Genomic DNA, 15,035 nt, shown 5'->3' on the forward strand with positions numbered 1-15,035 from the left:
AAAAAGCCATTAACAAAGAAAATGCTTTTTTTTTTCTAAAGATTTATTTAGTTATTTGAGAGAGTGAGAATGAGAGAGAGAAAGAGTACATGAGAGGGGGGAGGGTTAGAGGGAGAAGCAGGCTCCTCGCTGAGCAGGGAGCCTGATGGAGGACTCGATCCTGGGACTCCAGGATCATGACCTGAGCCGAAGGCGGTTGCCCAACCGAGCCACCCAGGCGCCCCTGAAGAAAATGCTTCTAAAGTACTTTTAAAGGAATTTATCTGCTTAAGGTGCAATCTTATATTATTTCCATTAATTACTTTTTGAATTTGCTTTTCAAAACCACTGGGAATTCACTAGGCCAGGTGTAGCATATTTGAAATGAATAGGTATGTATTCTATAGGCCTGTACAGATTTTCTTCCACTGCTTTTACTGTTTGTGAAGCCTCCTGTTCTCTGCCTATTCTCAGATTCTAGTCTAGTTCCTAATGCTCCAATCTAGCATTCGTACCCCAGGGCTTGGACCTTGGACTTCTCTATCTATACTCACTGCCTACCCTCATCCAGTTTCATGGTCGTAGATGCCATCAAGTCTCTGACAACTACAAATACGTATCAGGAGGAGCCGCCCTGAGCCTCAAACTCATATCAATGCCTCCCTCCTTAAAATCTAATGTCTAAAGTCTGCAATCTGCTTAAATGTCTAATTGGCAAATTAAACTCAACAGGCCCCAAACTCAACTCCTGATCCTCCCATCCAAGCCTGCTCCCTCTTGCAGTACCATCATCTCAGTTTGTAGCAACTCCTTGAAATTGCTCAGGCCAAAACCTTGGACTCATCTCATTCCACTCTTTTCTCTCATATTCCACATTTGTCTCACCAGTAACTTCTGCAGGATCGGACCTCTAAAATCCACCCGATATTGGGTCTATGCAACACCACCTCCGCTTCCACTGGCCTCGTGCGAGCCACTGTCATTTGGAACCTGGGGTCCATACTAGTCTAAACTAACAATCCTATCAATTTTCCCCTCCCATCTCCAATATCATCCACACAGCAGGCTGAAGAAGCACTTTAGAACATGACTGACACTAACCCTCCACTCAGCCAGACCCATGGGACTTTGTGCTACTATGCTGTCTGCTTGGAAGACTCTACCCCAATGAATATGACTTGATCCTTCACATTACTTCAAATTTTTGCTCAATGCCAAATCTGCAATGAGGCTTTCCTTGATCATCCTATTTAAACTACTGTCACCACCCACAGTGCCCAGAACCCCTTTTTTTCCCTTCTGTATCATATTTATGTCCATCACACATATCTCTAAGTGACAGATATCTTATTTATATATTTATCATCTGTCTCCTCCCACTAGAATGTAAGCTCTGTGAAGACAGTTAGTTTATTGCCATTGCAGTGAAGAGGGTCAGACACACTGCAAACACTCAGTAAATATTTGTTGAATGAATACTCTGTATTTTAAACAGCTGATAGTTTTTGTATAGTACTTATAACTCAAAAAATTATTCCTTCCTTCATGAATGTTAATAAATGTAAAAATAATCTCCAGTCCAGTTCTGGCACTACAGAGCTGGGCAACCTTGGTCGAGTCACTTCACCCCTCTGCGCTCCATCTGAAAAATGAGGGATGTGAATTATATGATCCCTGAGGCTCTTTTTAGCTCTCAGTTCTACTTGGGAATATCTGACCAATTGGCCTCATAAAGTGCTAACTGTTTGGGGGGGAACACTTCTACCATTTTTTTCCATTTCAGTACAAAAGGAATGAAACGCTTGGCTTCTCATTACAAATTCCAAACTAGCACAGCAGAGGAGCCCGAAGAGCAGCAGAACTATTCAAGCACTAACTCACAGATCACCTTTCCTAGTGAGGTGAATAACATGATGTATTTCCAAGATGCTGAAAGAAAACTAAAACTCCACTTGACATTTAAAAGTCGAAAGAAAAATTGTTTCTATGTTAACATTTGTGATTACTAGTCACTAACCTGTCTCAGAATCTCATCCAGCAAGCCCATATTGGCCTCCTGAGCCTTTATTGTGTGGGAGAAGAATGCATAAGTCTTCTTAGACATTAATTTTTCCTCTGGGGGTCTTTTAACTCCCAAAATTAGACAAGCTTCAGAAATATCCTCCTGAAGAATGCCACCAGCTTTGACATATTCCTGGGAATGCAATTTGGGTTAAAAGTTATTTCCCTAATTTGTTGATTCTTATTTTCTTTAATAAATAAGCATAGCAATTAAAGGCATTATCTTTTGGCGGCATAAAATCTGTATGGATTAGAACAAATAATAGAATAATTACTTCAATTATTTTTTGTTACTTTCTGGCTAAAGATCAATTCAACAAGTTTGACTTTATAGCAAAAAAAAAAAAAGTTAGAAAATTCACCACCTACTCCTTTTTAAGAGCAGTTAATAGTTTGATCATAACCACTAGCACATATGATTTAAAAATATTTGTGAAATGTGTATTTTGTATCAACAATGTACTGAAATACTAAATGCAAAATAGTAATTTATTACTCAGGTGTACTTTTAAAAGAAAGGCATGTATCTGCAATATTTACTTTTCTTTTTTCTTTTTTTTTTTGGTTCAATTAGTATTTATTACTGCCCCACTCTGTCCAGGGGACTGTGCTAGAGATGAGATGGTAAGACACTAAAAAGGCAGACAACATCCCTCCTATAAAGAAGCTCACAGCATACAGTAAAAAGAAGTCAGGAGCATAGTTAAGTGAGGATGAATTCAAAAGAGTTATGAACAGCAGAAGCTAAGTGATACATTAGTTTAATGGATATTGAAATAATTCCTGGGTGAGATTATCAAGGAAATATGAAACTTTAAAGTAATCTAATAGGCTAGGTAGGATTTTTTTTAATTTTATTTTATTATGTTATGTTAGTCACCATTCATTACATTATTAGTTTTTGATGTAGTGTTCCATGATTCATTGTTTGCGTATAACACCCTGTGCTCCATTCAATACGTGCCCTCCTTAATACCCATCACCAGGCTAACCCACTCCCCCCATGCCACCCCCCTCTAAAACCCTCAGTTCGCTTCTCAGAGTGCTAGGTAGGATTTGGAGAGACGGAGATGGGAAATGCAAGGTGGTAATATCAGTAGAAAGTACTGCAGAAATACATACAAATATGGAGGCAGGAAAGTAAGGAGATGTTTAGGGCATAACGGATAAATCAATTTGGAAAAGGAGACTAAATATTATCATGGTGAATATGATCTTTATTGGATAAAAAATAAAAATCAACATTTATTAATAAATTAGTACTTGCTTTACTGAGCTCTTTTCAGGAATTATCTCATTTAATTTTCTTAAAACTCCCATGAGGTAGGTATTATTATTATGGCCATTTTATCAATGGGAAACCTGAGGTTTACACATTTAACTGAGATTGAATAGCTAGTACATGGAGGCAATAAAAGTCATTTCAGATTTCTAAGTAAAAGGTTAGCATGATCCAGGCAGAATTAAAGGAGCATCAAAAGTAGCAGTTGAATAAAATAAGATGAATCCAGTTAGGAATCTACTTTAAAGGAAACTATAGATGGATAGACACTACAAGGATGAAAATGTGATTCATACCTGGTTTCTATGAAAACAATCTATTTGTCCATTTATAGTAGACCAATTAAATAAATCACAAATGATGGAGTAATTATGACAAAGTGATTAAAACACAGCCATTAAATAGAATGAAGCAGATCTCCATGAACAGACAAGGAGTGAGTTCCAGGGTATGTTGTTGACTAAACAAACAAGGTACAATAGAGTATGTATAGTTTACAACCTTTTATGTAAGACTAAGGGGGAACTAAGAATACACACACACACACACACACACACACACACACACACACACACACGCTCATTTTTACATAAAGAAACATAGGAATAATCAATCAGAAACTAATGACGAGATGTATCTTGAAAGAAGTTGCTGTGGCCGATGTCAAAGAGGCTACTGCCTATGTTCTCCTCTAGGATTTTGATGGATTCCTGTCTCACAGTGAGGTCTTTCATCCATTTTGAGCTTATCTTTGTGTATGGTGTTAGAGAATGGTCGAGTTTCATTCTTCTGCATGTGGCTGTCCAATTTTCCCCGCACCATTTATTGAAGAGACTTTCTTCCATTGCATATTTTTTCCTGCTTTGTCAAAGATTATTTGACCATGGAGTTGAGGGTCCATATCTGGGCTCTCTACTCTGTTCCATTGGTCTGTGTGTCTGTTTTTGTGCCAGTACCATACTGTTTTGATGATCACTACTTTGTAATATAGCTTGAAATCGGGCAACGTGACGCCCCCAGCTTTGTTTTTCTTTTTCAACATTTCCTTGGTGATTCAGGGTCTTTTCTCATTCCATACAAATCTTAGGACTGTTTGTTCCAGCACTTTGAAAAATGTCATTGGAATTTTGATCGAGATGGCATTGAAGGTATAGATCGCTCTGGGTAGCAAAGACACTTTTGGGACTTCATTAAGATAAAAAGCTTCTGCACAGCAAAGGAAACAGTCAACAAAACAAAGAGGCAACCAACAGAATGGGAGAAGATATTTGCAAATGACACTACAGAAAAAGGGCTGGTATCCAAGATCTATAAAGAACTTCTCAAACTCAACACCCAAAAAACAAATAATCAAGTCAAAAAATGGGCAGAAGACATGAACAGACACTTCTCCAAAGACATACAATTGGCTAACAGACACATGAAAAAATGTTTATCATCATTAACCATCAGGTAAACTCAAATCAAAACCACACACAGATACCACCTTATGCCGGTTAGAATGGCAAAAACTGACAAGGCAAGAAACAACAAATGTCGGAGAGGCTGTGGAGAAAGGGGAACCCTCTTACACTGTTGGTGGGAATGCAAGTTGGTACGGCCACTTTGGAAAACAGTGTGGAGGTGCCTCAGAAAATTAAAAATAGAGCTACCCTATGACCCAGCAATTGCACTACCGGGTATTTACCGCAAAGACACAGATGTAATGAAAAGAAGGGCCATATGCATCCCAATGTTCATAGCGGCAATGTCCGCAATAGCCAAACTGTGGAAAGAGCCGAGAGGCCCTTCAACAGATGAATGGATAAAGAAGATGTGGTCCATATATACAATGGAATATTACTCAGCCATCAGAAAGGATGAATATCCACCTTTTACATCAACGTGGATGGGACTGGAGGAGATTGTGCTAAGTGAACTAAGTCAAGCAGAGAAAGTCAATTATCATATGGTTTCACTTATCTGTGGAACGTAAGGAATAGCATGGAGGACATTAGGAGAAGGAAGGGAAAATGAGGGGGAGGAAATCGGAGGGGGAGATGGACCATGAGAGACTATGGACTCTGAGAAACCAACTGAGGGTTCTAGAGGGGAGGGGGGTGGGGGGATGGGTTAGCCTGGTGATGGGTATTAAAGAGGGTACGTACTGCATGGAGCACTGGGTGTTATATGAAAACAATGAATCGTGGATCACTACATCAAAAACTAATGATGTAATGTATGGTGACTAACATCACATAATAAAATTAAATTAAAAAAAAGAAACTAATGACGATAGTAACCTATGGAGTGGGTGGGAAATAGGATGTAAGGAATTAGGTAAGAGGAAGACTTCTCTGCACTGTATCATTTTACATAGTTTTAATCTTTGAAACTTGTAAATGTTTCACTTATTTTAAAAATATAATTAAATCAAAAAGGATTTAAAAGCAACGTTTAAAATGTATAGAAAAAACATAAATCCAACTGTATATCACATTGACGACATAACTACACAGAAAGAATAATTCAAATAACTTGAATACAGCAATCTGAATGTTCTTTGAGATATATTCTAAACCCAAAAAGGCTTTTTTTACTCAAAAAATATTAAACTCCATTTAATAGTTTATTTTTTTATTGAGGTATAATTGACATACATTATATAGTTTCACGTATACAACATAATAATTGACATTTGTATGGACTGCAAAATGATCAACACAATAAATCTAGTTAACATCTGTCACCATGCATAGTTATGTAAGAACTTGTAAGATCTACTCACTTAGCATTTATAGGTTTATTGTTAGTTATAATAATAGTATCATGATTCCAAAGCTATTTTATGTATAATATAGGATAAAGCAAAAAACATGCATTAATATTATAAAGAATTAAAATTTTCACTGCTGTAGAAAACAGATGCAAATATAAAATTTTAAAGGTAAGAAAAACCTGTAATGTCAAAAATTTTAATTGGAAATATCAGTATTGATTCATGATTAAATAATATTAAATAATATATATGTATATATTATGTATGTGTAATCTGTCTGTCTCTTAGCTCTGTTCACTAAAAGTGCTAAAAGCAACAATATCCCAGTAAAAATAAGCACACCTAACACCAGAGATCAGATCTTGGTTTCTATATACTAAAAGAAATCAGGGCTCCCTGATGAGATAGATGGCTAATTCCAGGTGTGGGGCAAGAAAAGCACAAGTAAGACTAAGACCATTTGTTGCTTTAGGAAACAAGAACGCTGAAAGACAGAAGTACTCCAAAGGACATAGGAGCACCCTTAAAGGAACCCTCCATCTCAAATCTGGGATAACTGAGACATTTAAAAAAAAAAAAAGGCTAATAGATTATCATACATTAAATGAAAAAGGCCCATGCATCCATAACGATACTCAAAAGAGCAAGAGAGGAAAGAGAAACTAAGGGAAATCTCTTTTCTATAGAAGAAAATCAGCAAGTAAACTTAGAAGAGCGATAAAATCAGAAAAATCATCACTTTGCAAGCTTCCCATGTATAAAAAATGATTCAGGCAAAGATTATCAACATATGCTAATATCTTTAACAAAAGGTAGTTGAGAAACAAACAGAAGATTCACAGGTCTCAAAACATCACCCCACAGATGACTCAGTAATTACAAAGGGAAAAAGATACTTAATGGAGAGATCTGGTGGCAACTACCTCGGCCAAGTGACCGCAAATTCCTAACCTTGGGACAACCTGGTTATTTTGTGTCTCTGATGTGATAGAGTGGGAAAGAAAATACACCATAGGATAATATTTATATCAAAAGTGTCTTAACCTGAATCTAATCACCAGGATAAAACTCAGACTAATAACACCCAGAAGCAGACCATTCTACAAGTCAACTAGTCTGGACTCTTCAAAAGGAGTCAACGTTCTCGGAACAAACAAATCAAAAGGGTGTTCTGTTCTAGGTTAAAAGAACTAGAGACATAACAATAAATGCAACGAACCTTAAGTAAGCCTCAGTTAAAATAAAAGACCACAAAGATGTTTGAGAGAATGGGGAATTTGAAACAGGCTATGTGAGACGGTATTATGGAATACTCATTTTTCAGGTATGATGGTTACGCAGAAGGATTTATTCCTAGGAAATACAGTAATGTCTTAGTGGCCTTAGTCTCCCCAGTCCCAGAACCAGGGTTGCACATGGAGACAATGACCAAAGGACATTACCTCGTTCTAAAGGCAATCCCTCCATCCCTCAGCTGCAGAAAGCATGGAATGGGGTGAAAATAATACCTAATTGACTAAATTCTGGACTCAAGTACACATTCTAACTAGACCTCTCATTATAATCAAGAGAAAGGAATATTGTCATGTGGTGTTTAAATGACACTGGCAATCATTTCATTTTTACTCAGATGCTCCTTGATTTCATACACATTTTTACTCAGATGCTCCCTGATTTTCATTTTATTCCCACATATTTAAAAAATTAGAACCATTTACCTTGTCATGAATGGCCCGCCGATTGGAAGGCTGTATGAGGACTTTGTATCCCAGGTTGGCGATGCCTTTGATGTGCCGGGGAGCCAGAGGTGCTCTTCTCTCCCAGGCATTCACATCCTCCCGCCTCAGGGCCACCACCGCTTTGTGGTGAAGCCCTTTGGAGAAGCTGAGCCCCAGCCTGCCCAGTTTGGTCCTTTGTACTCGCAGCATCTTAAAACCTGGTGACTGTAAAGACATCATAAGAGAACAGGACAACAAAAAGCAGGAGGGCTCACAGATCAGTTCTGGTCTCCTGAGAAATCGGCTGTAAAATCCAACCAACTCAGATGTAACAGATGCAAGATGGAGAAAAGAGGAGGGAAAGCTTGGGTGCCATCAAGTGCTCCTTTACCCAACAAACCCAAATTTCCACTAGTGACGTTATTTATTTCCAAAATAATAATAACAAAAAAAGTACTGAGCAAATTATAGGACACTAGCCAGTATCTGCCAAGCCGAAAGTGTTTTTTAAATATTTGTTTCATCAAACGTATTCGGCACAAAAGTTTTAACCATGTTAACTACAAGGCAAATACAGGAAGATAATTTATGCCAATTTCGATGGCATAAAGGTTGGAATCCTTTAATCGTGTTCAAGATTCTTGACAATCCAGCTCCAACCTCTTTGGAGTTTCATCTCTGACCATTCCCTAAACTAGAGCTACTCAAAGTATGTTGGCAGCCTGTTGGTAGTTCGTGACCTGCTTTTTCCTGGTCCTGGATGAGCTATGCACAGAAATACAAAGTAAGCACTTAGAAACCTTTATATCACACGACCATTTTTCTGTAACTCATTGTGACTGAATTTTATGAAAGTATTGGTCCTGGCAGGTGGGAAATTTAAGAAAACAAAACAAACATGCTTCTCCATGACAGGTAGTTAAAAAAGGTTAAGAAGCACGGTCCTAATCCTCCCTGAACTGTTTGTTTTTAAAAGAGATTATATTAGGCCCAAACTCAAACTCATGCTGTTCCCCTTTTCAGGGTTTCCTCTCCATACCACTTCCTCCTGCTATGATATTAAACCCAGACCTGTCTCAACCAGTTTTCTAGCTGCTATTCCAGATTGCATAATTCCACTCATTTATTCAATCAAGAAATGTTTACAAGAGGCTTACTATGTGCCAGCATAGAGTAAATTTTATATAGATTTTTAAAGCATAAATATCAAACAATACTCCGTCCCTCTTCAAATAGTTACATACACTTGGCAATTTCAGATGATAATTTATGGATCATTTCAATGCTAAGCCTTAGTTTTTATGTTTAAGGTTGGCATCAAAACATAGGGACTGAATTTCACACTTTCTAGAAATTTCCTACCAATCACTGCTAACATACATCAAAATTCTTATGAACACACTTCTGTTACATCAGACTGCAATCTTCTATATCAAATCCACTTTACAGATGGGTAAGTTTTGTCTCAACAGTGGCACATACAAGTACATTTCCAGGGAGCAACTACTTAACACTTGAAATAGAAAATGTATAGGTCAACTCACAACACAGCAGACTAAAAGAACAAAGCTACCAGCGAGGACATCAGCTAAGAAGCCTTTAGAAAGAGGGACGTAAGAAAAATAATACACACAGCAAGCAAACACGCGGATGAAAGCAGCTCAGGCTAACTGTCACTTGGCCAAAATACTGATGAGCAATATTTTACTAAAAGATTGCTATATATTCTAACTAATTTTTGGTTTATTTATACAGTTTTGTTTTTACAATTCTTTTTTTGAGAGAGAGAGAAAGAGAAAGAGCATGGGTGAGCAGTGGGGAGGAGCAGAGGGAGAAAGAGAATGCCAAGCAGGCTCCATTCTCAGCACAGAGCTCAGCACAGCGCTTTATCTCACTACCCTGAGATCATGACCTAAGCAGAAATCAAGAGTCGGATGCGAACCACCCACGCGCCCCTATACAGTTTTGTTTTTAAAAGAGATTATATTAGGCCCAAACTCAAGCCCAAGTCCATAGCACTTATTCTCCCCCAAACCAAAGGAAAAACTGCAACAATCCCCTAGGACTTAAATCCCTAAGGTTCTTAAATAAAACCAATTCCAAGACAAGTGAGTTTTTCTGAACACACAGATGAGCCTAGAAAGGGTCCCATCTTCCCCCCGGGGCTCTATTTCACATACCATAGGTGACCAAGTGACCCTGCATCCCCTATTCTTAGTAGCAATTCTTGGAGCCAATATGAGGGAAGACGTTCAGATAATTTAGTGTCTCTCCTCAGCTCAAACTTGATTTACAATCACAGCCTCACCTCACTCAGTGACCATCCCTCCACTTCCTCCTTACCTCCCTTGTCTGGGGGTTGGGGATATGGTGTGGGAGGAGACACAGACACATACACACATATAATACACACATATGTATTTGCAAAGGCAGACTTTCTGTAGACTAGAAAAGAAGCGTAGCAGGAAGAGATCCTCTGAAGTTTCTTTGGGAAGCTGCTTTCACTTTCACTTTTTGTAGGGAATTCTCAAATCATAATTCTAACTTTGTTTTTAAATAAATGTAACAGTAATTACCATTGATTTAACCTTATATGCCAAACACTATGCTGAACACTTTCCAGACATTATTTCATTTCCTCCTTGCAAAAATCTTAATAGGTAGATACTATTATTATCTTTATTTTACAGGTGAAAAAACTGAACTGGAATCTGCCTAGAGTTGTTGCTTCTAAGCCGAAGCAGGATTCCTAGGTTAATATTTAACACTCAGGATTTTTCTCTTCGCCAAAGCCTACAGATCCACACCATGTAGATCTGATGTATTGTTACTGCTGCCAGCTCATTTTAGAAATAAATTAGATTCATATGGCATCGACTTTAATAGCGTAAGTGATCAGTTATCTCCCCAGCATGGAGTGCTTCCGTCGATCCCTTTCCTAGGTGCCACTGAAAATCCTTCCTGAGTCATGGCCAAGGTAAATTCTAGGTTTCTGGGTGCTTAGAACAAGAGATTTAATTGTAGCAGGTACTACTGTGCTAGTAATTGCTTGAACTTAGAAATTTGGCCTCAACATGGATCTTTCCAGGCCCACAATTCATTTCATTCTAAGGTCATCAAGAAATCGGCAGTAGTGAGGATTTCTTAATTGCTCTTAGATAGGGCACGGCAGGTGTCTGGTATTTCATGGAAATGCCTAGGTGGGCTGTTTTGGATTTCCCTGTCCTGAATTTTGTGGGCTCTTCCAAGAATATCAGGAAGTAAACACGAGGTATATTTCTGACAATGCTGTCAGTGAAACAAAGCAGGAAGACCCCTGGCTTACCTACTCGCTCTAGTGAGACCACTTGACAGTGCTAATGACAGCCTGTAGGATGAGCAAGGAGGAGGTGGGAAAGCAAGAAAAGGAGATGAAGAGACAAAGAAAGAAGTAGAGAAAATAAGGAGGAGGAACAGAAGAAAAAGGGTAGGAATAAAAGTGTCACATAGTCAGCAGAGGGAAATAAGACGTTTCCCCTGACAATTTCTAAACAGTCTTTTTCCTTCAACACATAAAACGCCAACGTTCCTAGTATCATAAAAATGAAATTTAGAAGATTCTTCTCTATGTTTTTGTAAACCAAGAACAGCACTAAAGTATACATTTTTAATCAGGAACTTGAAATAACTCTAAAAAGTCACAGAAGTATTATAGTGAATTCCACAGACATGTACTGAGATAGGAGGACAATGAGTGGATGGACTTAGCAATAGAACATACTCTATGATAACCACCATACCTCTCTTACCATCTTTCAACGCGGAAAAAACTTAAGGACTTCCTTTAATTTACAAATTACCTATCTTTGCAATGTATACACGAGAATGGGGCAGAGGGAGGACACCCTTAAATGTCCTTGGTATTTTCTAACCTTTTCAAAGAAGTGAAAAGGAAAATGGTCATTAGAGATACAGATGATAGAGCAAGCCTAGAATTCCATACATTCCCCACCATTTTCTTTCAGTTACTATGAAATGAACTATGATCACTGAGTATATCACCACCCTAAATCACATAAAGGAACCAGAGAAGATTTTGTGAGATATATTTATAAAAGATTATATCTAAGGAAAAGTTACCTTCAAGAGCAGAGGACCACAGCTCCATGGCAATGAGTCTTGGCCCATACTACATACTTGGTTTCCAGACCATAATAATCCTGGAGATGCCCAAAAGGGTTCCAAATTAATAGAACACCTTGTGATAGCCTAGAACTAATCCAAATGCCTCCCAACCCCAAGGCTGGCTAGAACAAGGCTTGGGCAAGCAGCAACACCATCCTCCAGACTTTCACCTCCTGTTGCATATGTACATTCTTTTAATGCTTCCACATTAAACTCCTTATAAAACTGTTAACCATAGGTTAAAAAACAAACAAAAACAGTAGACTTGGGGCAGGGGGAATCTACTAATATTGTCGAAGAATATACGTGTTTTCAAGCGGCTACTCAAAGTCATCCAGAGATCTATGACCCGTGACTCTTCTGGTCTTTAGCCCACAAATTTAGAATCATTGAGATGGAATGCAAAGTTAATTTTAAATTGGAGTCTAATCCAAAATGTTTATCTGCTCATCTGTCTTTTTGCTAAACTATAAATGCTTACTCTGTGACCTTGGTACATAACTTCACCTGTTTGTGCCTCATCTGCAAAATGGATTCATATTAGTATCCACCTCTCGGGGCTACTGGGAAGTTTACCTGAGCTAATATGCATAAAGTACTGACTACTATCTTGCATGCCATTAATGCTCAATAAATGTCAAGAACCGAAGAAGGCCCCAAGCCTGCCTACTCCTCAAAGGTGAGCACAGCCACACCACTAATAGAAAACACTACCTTCCTTTTCTCTTTGTTACACAGTAGTAAGGCCTTCACAATGGCTCCACATTGACCACGCCCCTCCTCTTTTCATTTGTCAAGGAAAACAAAATGGAGCCCAGTAAGCCCTTTCCTCAACTTCACCCTTCTGGCCTGGGTGTTCAAGATAAATAACCTACCATTTTAATACTGTATTTCATTAAATTTATGACACATTTTTCACATTTTAGCATCCCTGAAATAGGGATGTATTTTACAATCGATGGCCTCTTAGATTCAATGAAAACAGTAATAATGTTGTTATTCCCCATGCCAAATGTATAGTTACTTAATTCCATATAATTTGTGTTCTCACCAAGAACACTTTCCACAGTTTGCAATGTTATTTCTATGAGATAATTAATAAAAGAATATTTGGAAAAATGACAACTTTTCTGTTAAAGGGGCACTGCATACATACCAAAGATCACTTCCAAAATCCTGAGCTGTTAAGGTCTGTTAAGGCTTAAAAGCTTGGGAAGAGGAGAGGGGGGCGGGTAGGAGGGTTCCATTGCAAATAAATCAAAATAAAGTTCTGATAATGCTGTCACCAGTAGCAAGTGAGACTGAAAACAATTATGATTTTCTGGAGAGTGGGAAAGTCACTAGGGAAAGTTGTTGGCCTAAATCTCTGTCCTCCTAACTCACTTTGCAGAATGGCACAAGTTTACACTGCCAGAAGGTCATATACCCCTAGATTCACTCATCTACATGGAAAAGGGGGTGGGGGGGAGTGCAAGTGACAAAATATACACGCAGACATATAGGCATCCATGCAAAGTGCTACTGTTGACTTTTGTTTTTACCATAAAGTATGTGAAAGCTACGGCCTGAGTAAATGATCCTTCAGTCCCATGAGTAGCTACATCCGCATCATTACAGCTTCACCTTCCCCACATTTTGATAACTGATGACCCACAATATCAAAAAATGTTCACCTTTGTTCAGGTTACTGAACGCTCTCTCTCCCTTCCTTCCTTCCTTCCTCTCCCCTCTCCGCTCCCACTCCCCTGAAATCAGTGTCTGAAAAGGACATCACTTCTGTAAGTTGTCAGGGCACTTAGCCCAACTCAATCGGGCAGAGTAACAACGAACTGCGTCTGCTTGGGCCCCTTTCTGCGTTAAGTGCTCACACTGGCCTCGCAGCCCCTGCAGGGTCTCACGAGTTCAGGAGTCGCTGATATTCAGGGTGCCCAAATTTCTTACACCTTCTTGGTCTGTTACAGTGTAGCCAAGGAGCAGCAGTTTGCTGGGGGCGGGGTGGGGGGGAGTCCCCATCTCAAAGAGAATGGCCACGCCGAGACGGTCAGGGCTGGGAGTTTGTGATCAGAGTTTGGCTAAGCAGGCCAGAGCTGGAAAGGTCGTCCGGCAACTGCGCAAAGAGAAAGCTGGGATTAAGGAAGAGGACTGCCCCCCAAAATCTCCATCAACCACACCGCGCAGCCAGCCGACCTAAATAAGCGTGCAGTCCGAAAATTAACAGGGTGTTCGTTCTGCAGCTTCCACACCTATCCTTTACTCCCCAGCAACCGCTCCCGCTTCCCCGCCAAAAAAGAGAGAGAGAGAGACAGAGAAAAGAAAAAAGAAAAAAAACTTTAATTGCCATCCCTTCCCTTTTCTATTCAGAAATTCCAGAACTGCGCCGACAGCCCTCCCTCGCTCCAAGGGAAACGCTCGCAAGGGAGGCCCAAAAGCTCCCCACCCTCTCCCTCGCCCGTCCGGGCAACCGCTGGGTTCCGCGGAGTCGCCGGGTGGCCCGCGACGCAAGGCGTAGGAGGCAGAGCTCGCCCGCCGCTCTCGCAGGACAGTCCCAGCCTCGCCGGCGATCTCCAAGCGCATCTCGCCGGCTGAGCCCACCGCCCGTCGGCTCAGCCCCCCTCCGGGCGGCCCTCCTCACCTGGTCCTCTCTAAGGTTCCGACCGGTCCGGCCGCGTCCGAGCTCCTGGGTCCGGATAGGGAAGGCTCCGAATTCCCAGCAGAAATTGGGATGGGGGCCGGGAGGAGGAGGTGTTTGCTCAACTTCTGAGGACGTCATGCCTCTTCCTCCCGCAGCCAATCAGCGGCCGCCCTGAGGGAACAACCTTCTCCTCCGCCAATCGGCGGCGCTGCCAGGTGCTAAGTCATGCCCTGCCCCTGCTCCTCCCCGAAAATCTCTGCCTTCTTGATCTCTGACCTGCGTGCGTCCTTAGCTGGGGGCATCACGTCCTCCCAGGACAGTTATTGACCAAGTTTGTAACTGTCCGTAGCAGAGGACAGGCGGAGACGCAGAGGACGAAAATAGTACAGGCATTATACCTAGATAGATGTGTGTATCTCCTGGAAAAAAGTTGCGAACGCA

The 15,035-nt window shown here is 40.1% G+C and overlaps 1 protein-coding gene across 3 annotated transcripts in view; it reads right to left on the minus strand.

The window, feature by feature from the left end:
- The window catches only part of AASS (aminoadipate-semialdehyde synthase), a 57,840-nt gene extending 43,108 nt beyond the window's left edge, over positions 1–14,732 (minus strand). For 2 of the 3 annotated variants that reach the window (XM_027574342.2, XM_027574341.2), the window contains exons 1-3: positions 14,595–14,716; positions 7,799–8,023; positions 1,997–2,173 (exon numbers count right to left, since the gene is read on the minus strand). In XM_027574342.2, the coding sequence (XP_027430143.1) occupies positions 1,997–2,173; positions 7,799–8,008 (387 nt within the window). In that variant the 5' untranslated portion in view covers positions 8,009–8,023; positions 14,595–14,716. Of the gene's footprint in view, positions 1–1,996; positions 2,174–7,798; positions 8,024–14,594 lie in introns of all 3 variants that reach the window. The other variant, XM_027574340.2, reaches the window with a different exon arrangement.
- Positions 14,733–15,035: the final 303 nt, after the last annotated feature.

The sequence above is a fragment of the Zalophus californianus genome, chromosome 12 (assembly GCF_009762305.2).
Source record: "Zalophus californianus isolate mZalCal1 chromosome 12, mZalCal1.pri.v2, whole genome shotgun sequence".
In the NCBI taxonomy this organism is placed as follows: domain Eukaryota; kingdom Metazoa; phylum Chordata; class Mammalia; order Carnivora; family Otariidae; genus Zalophus; species Zalophus californianus.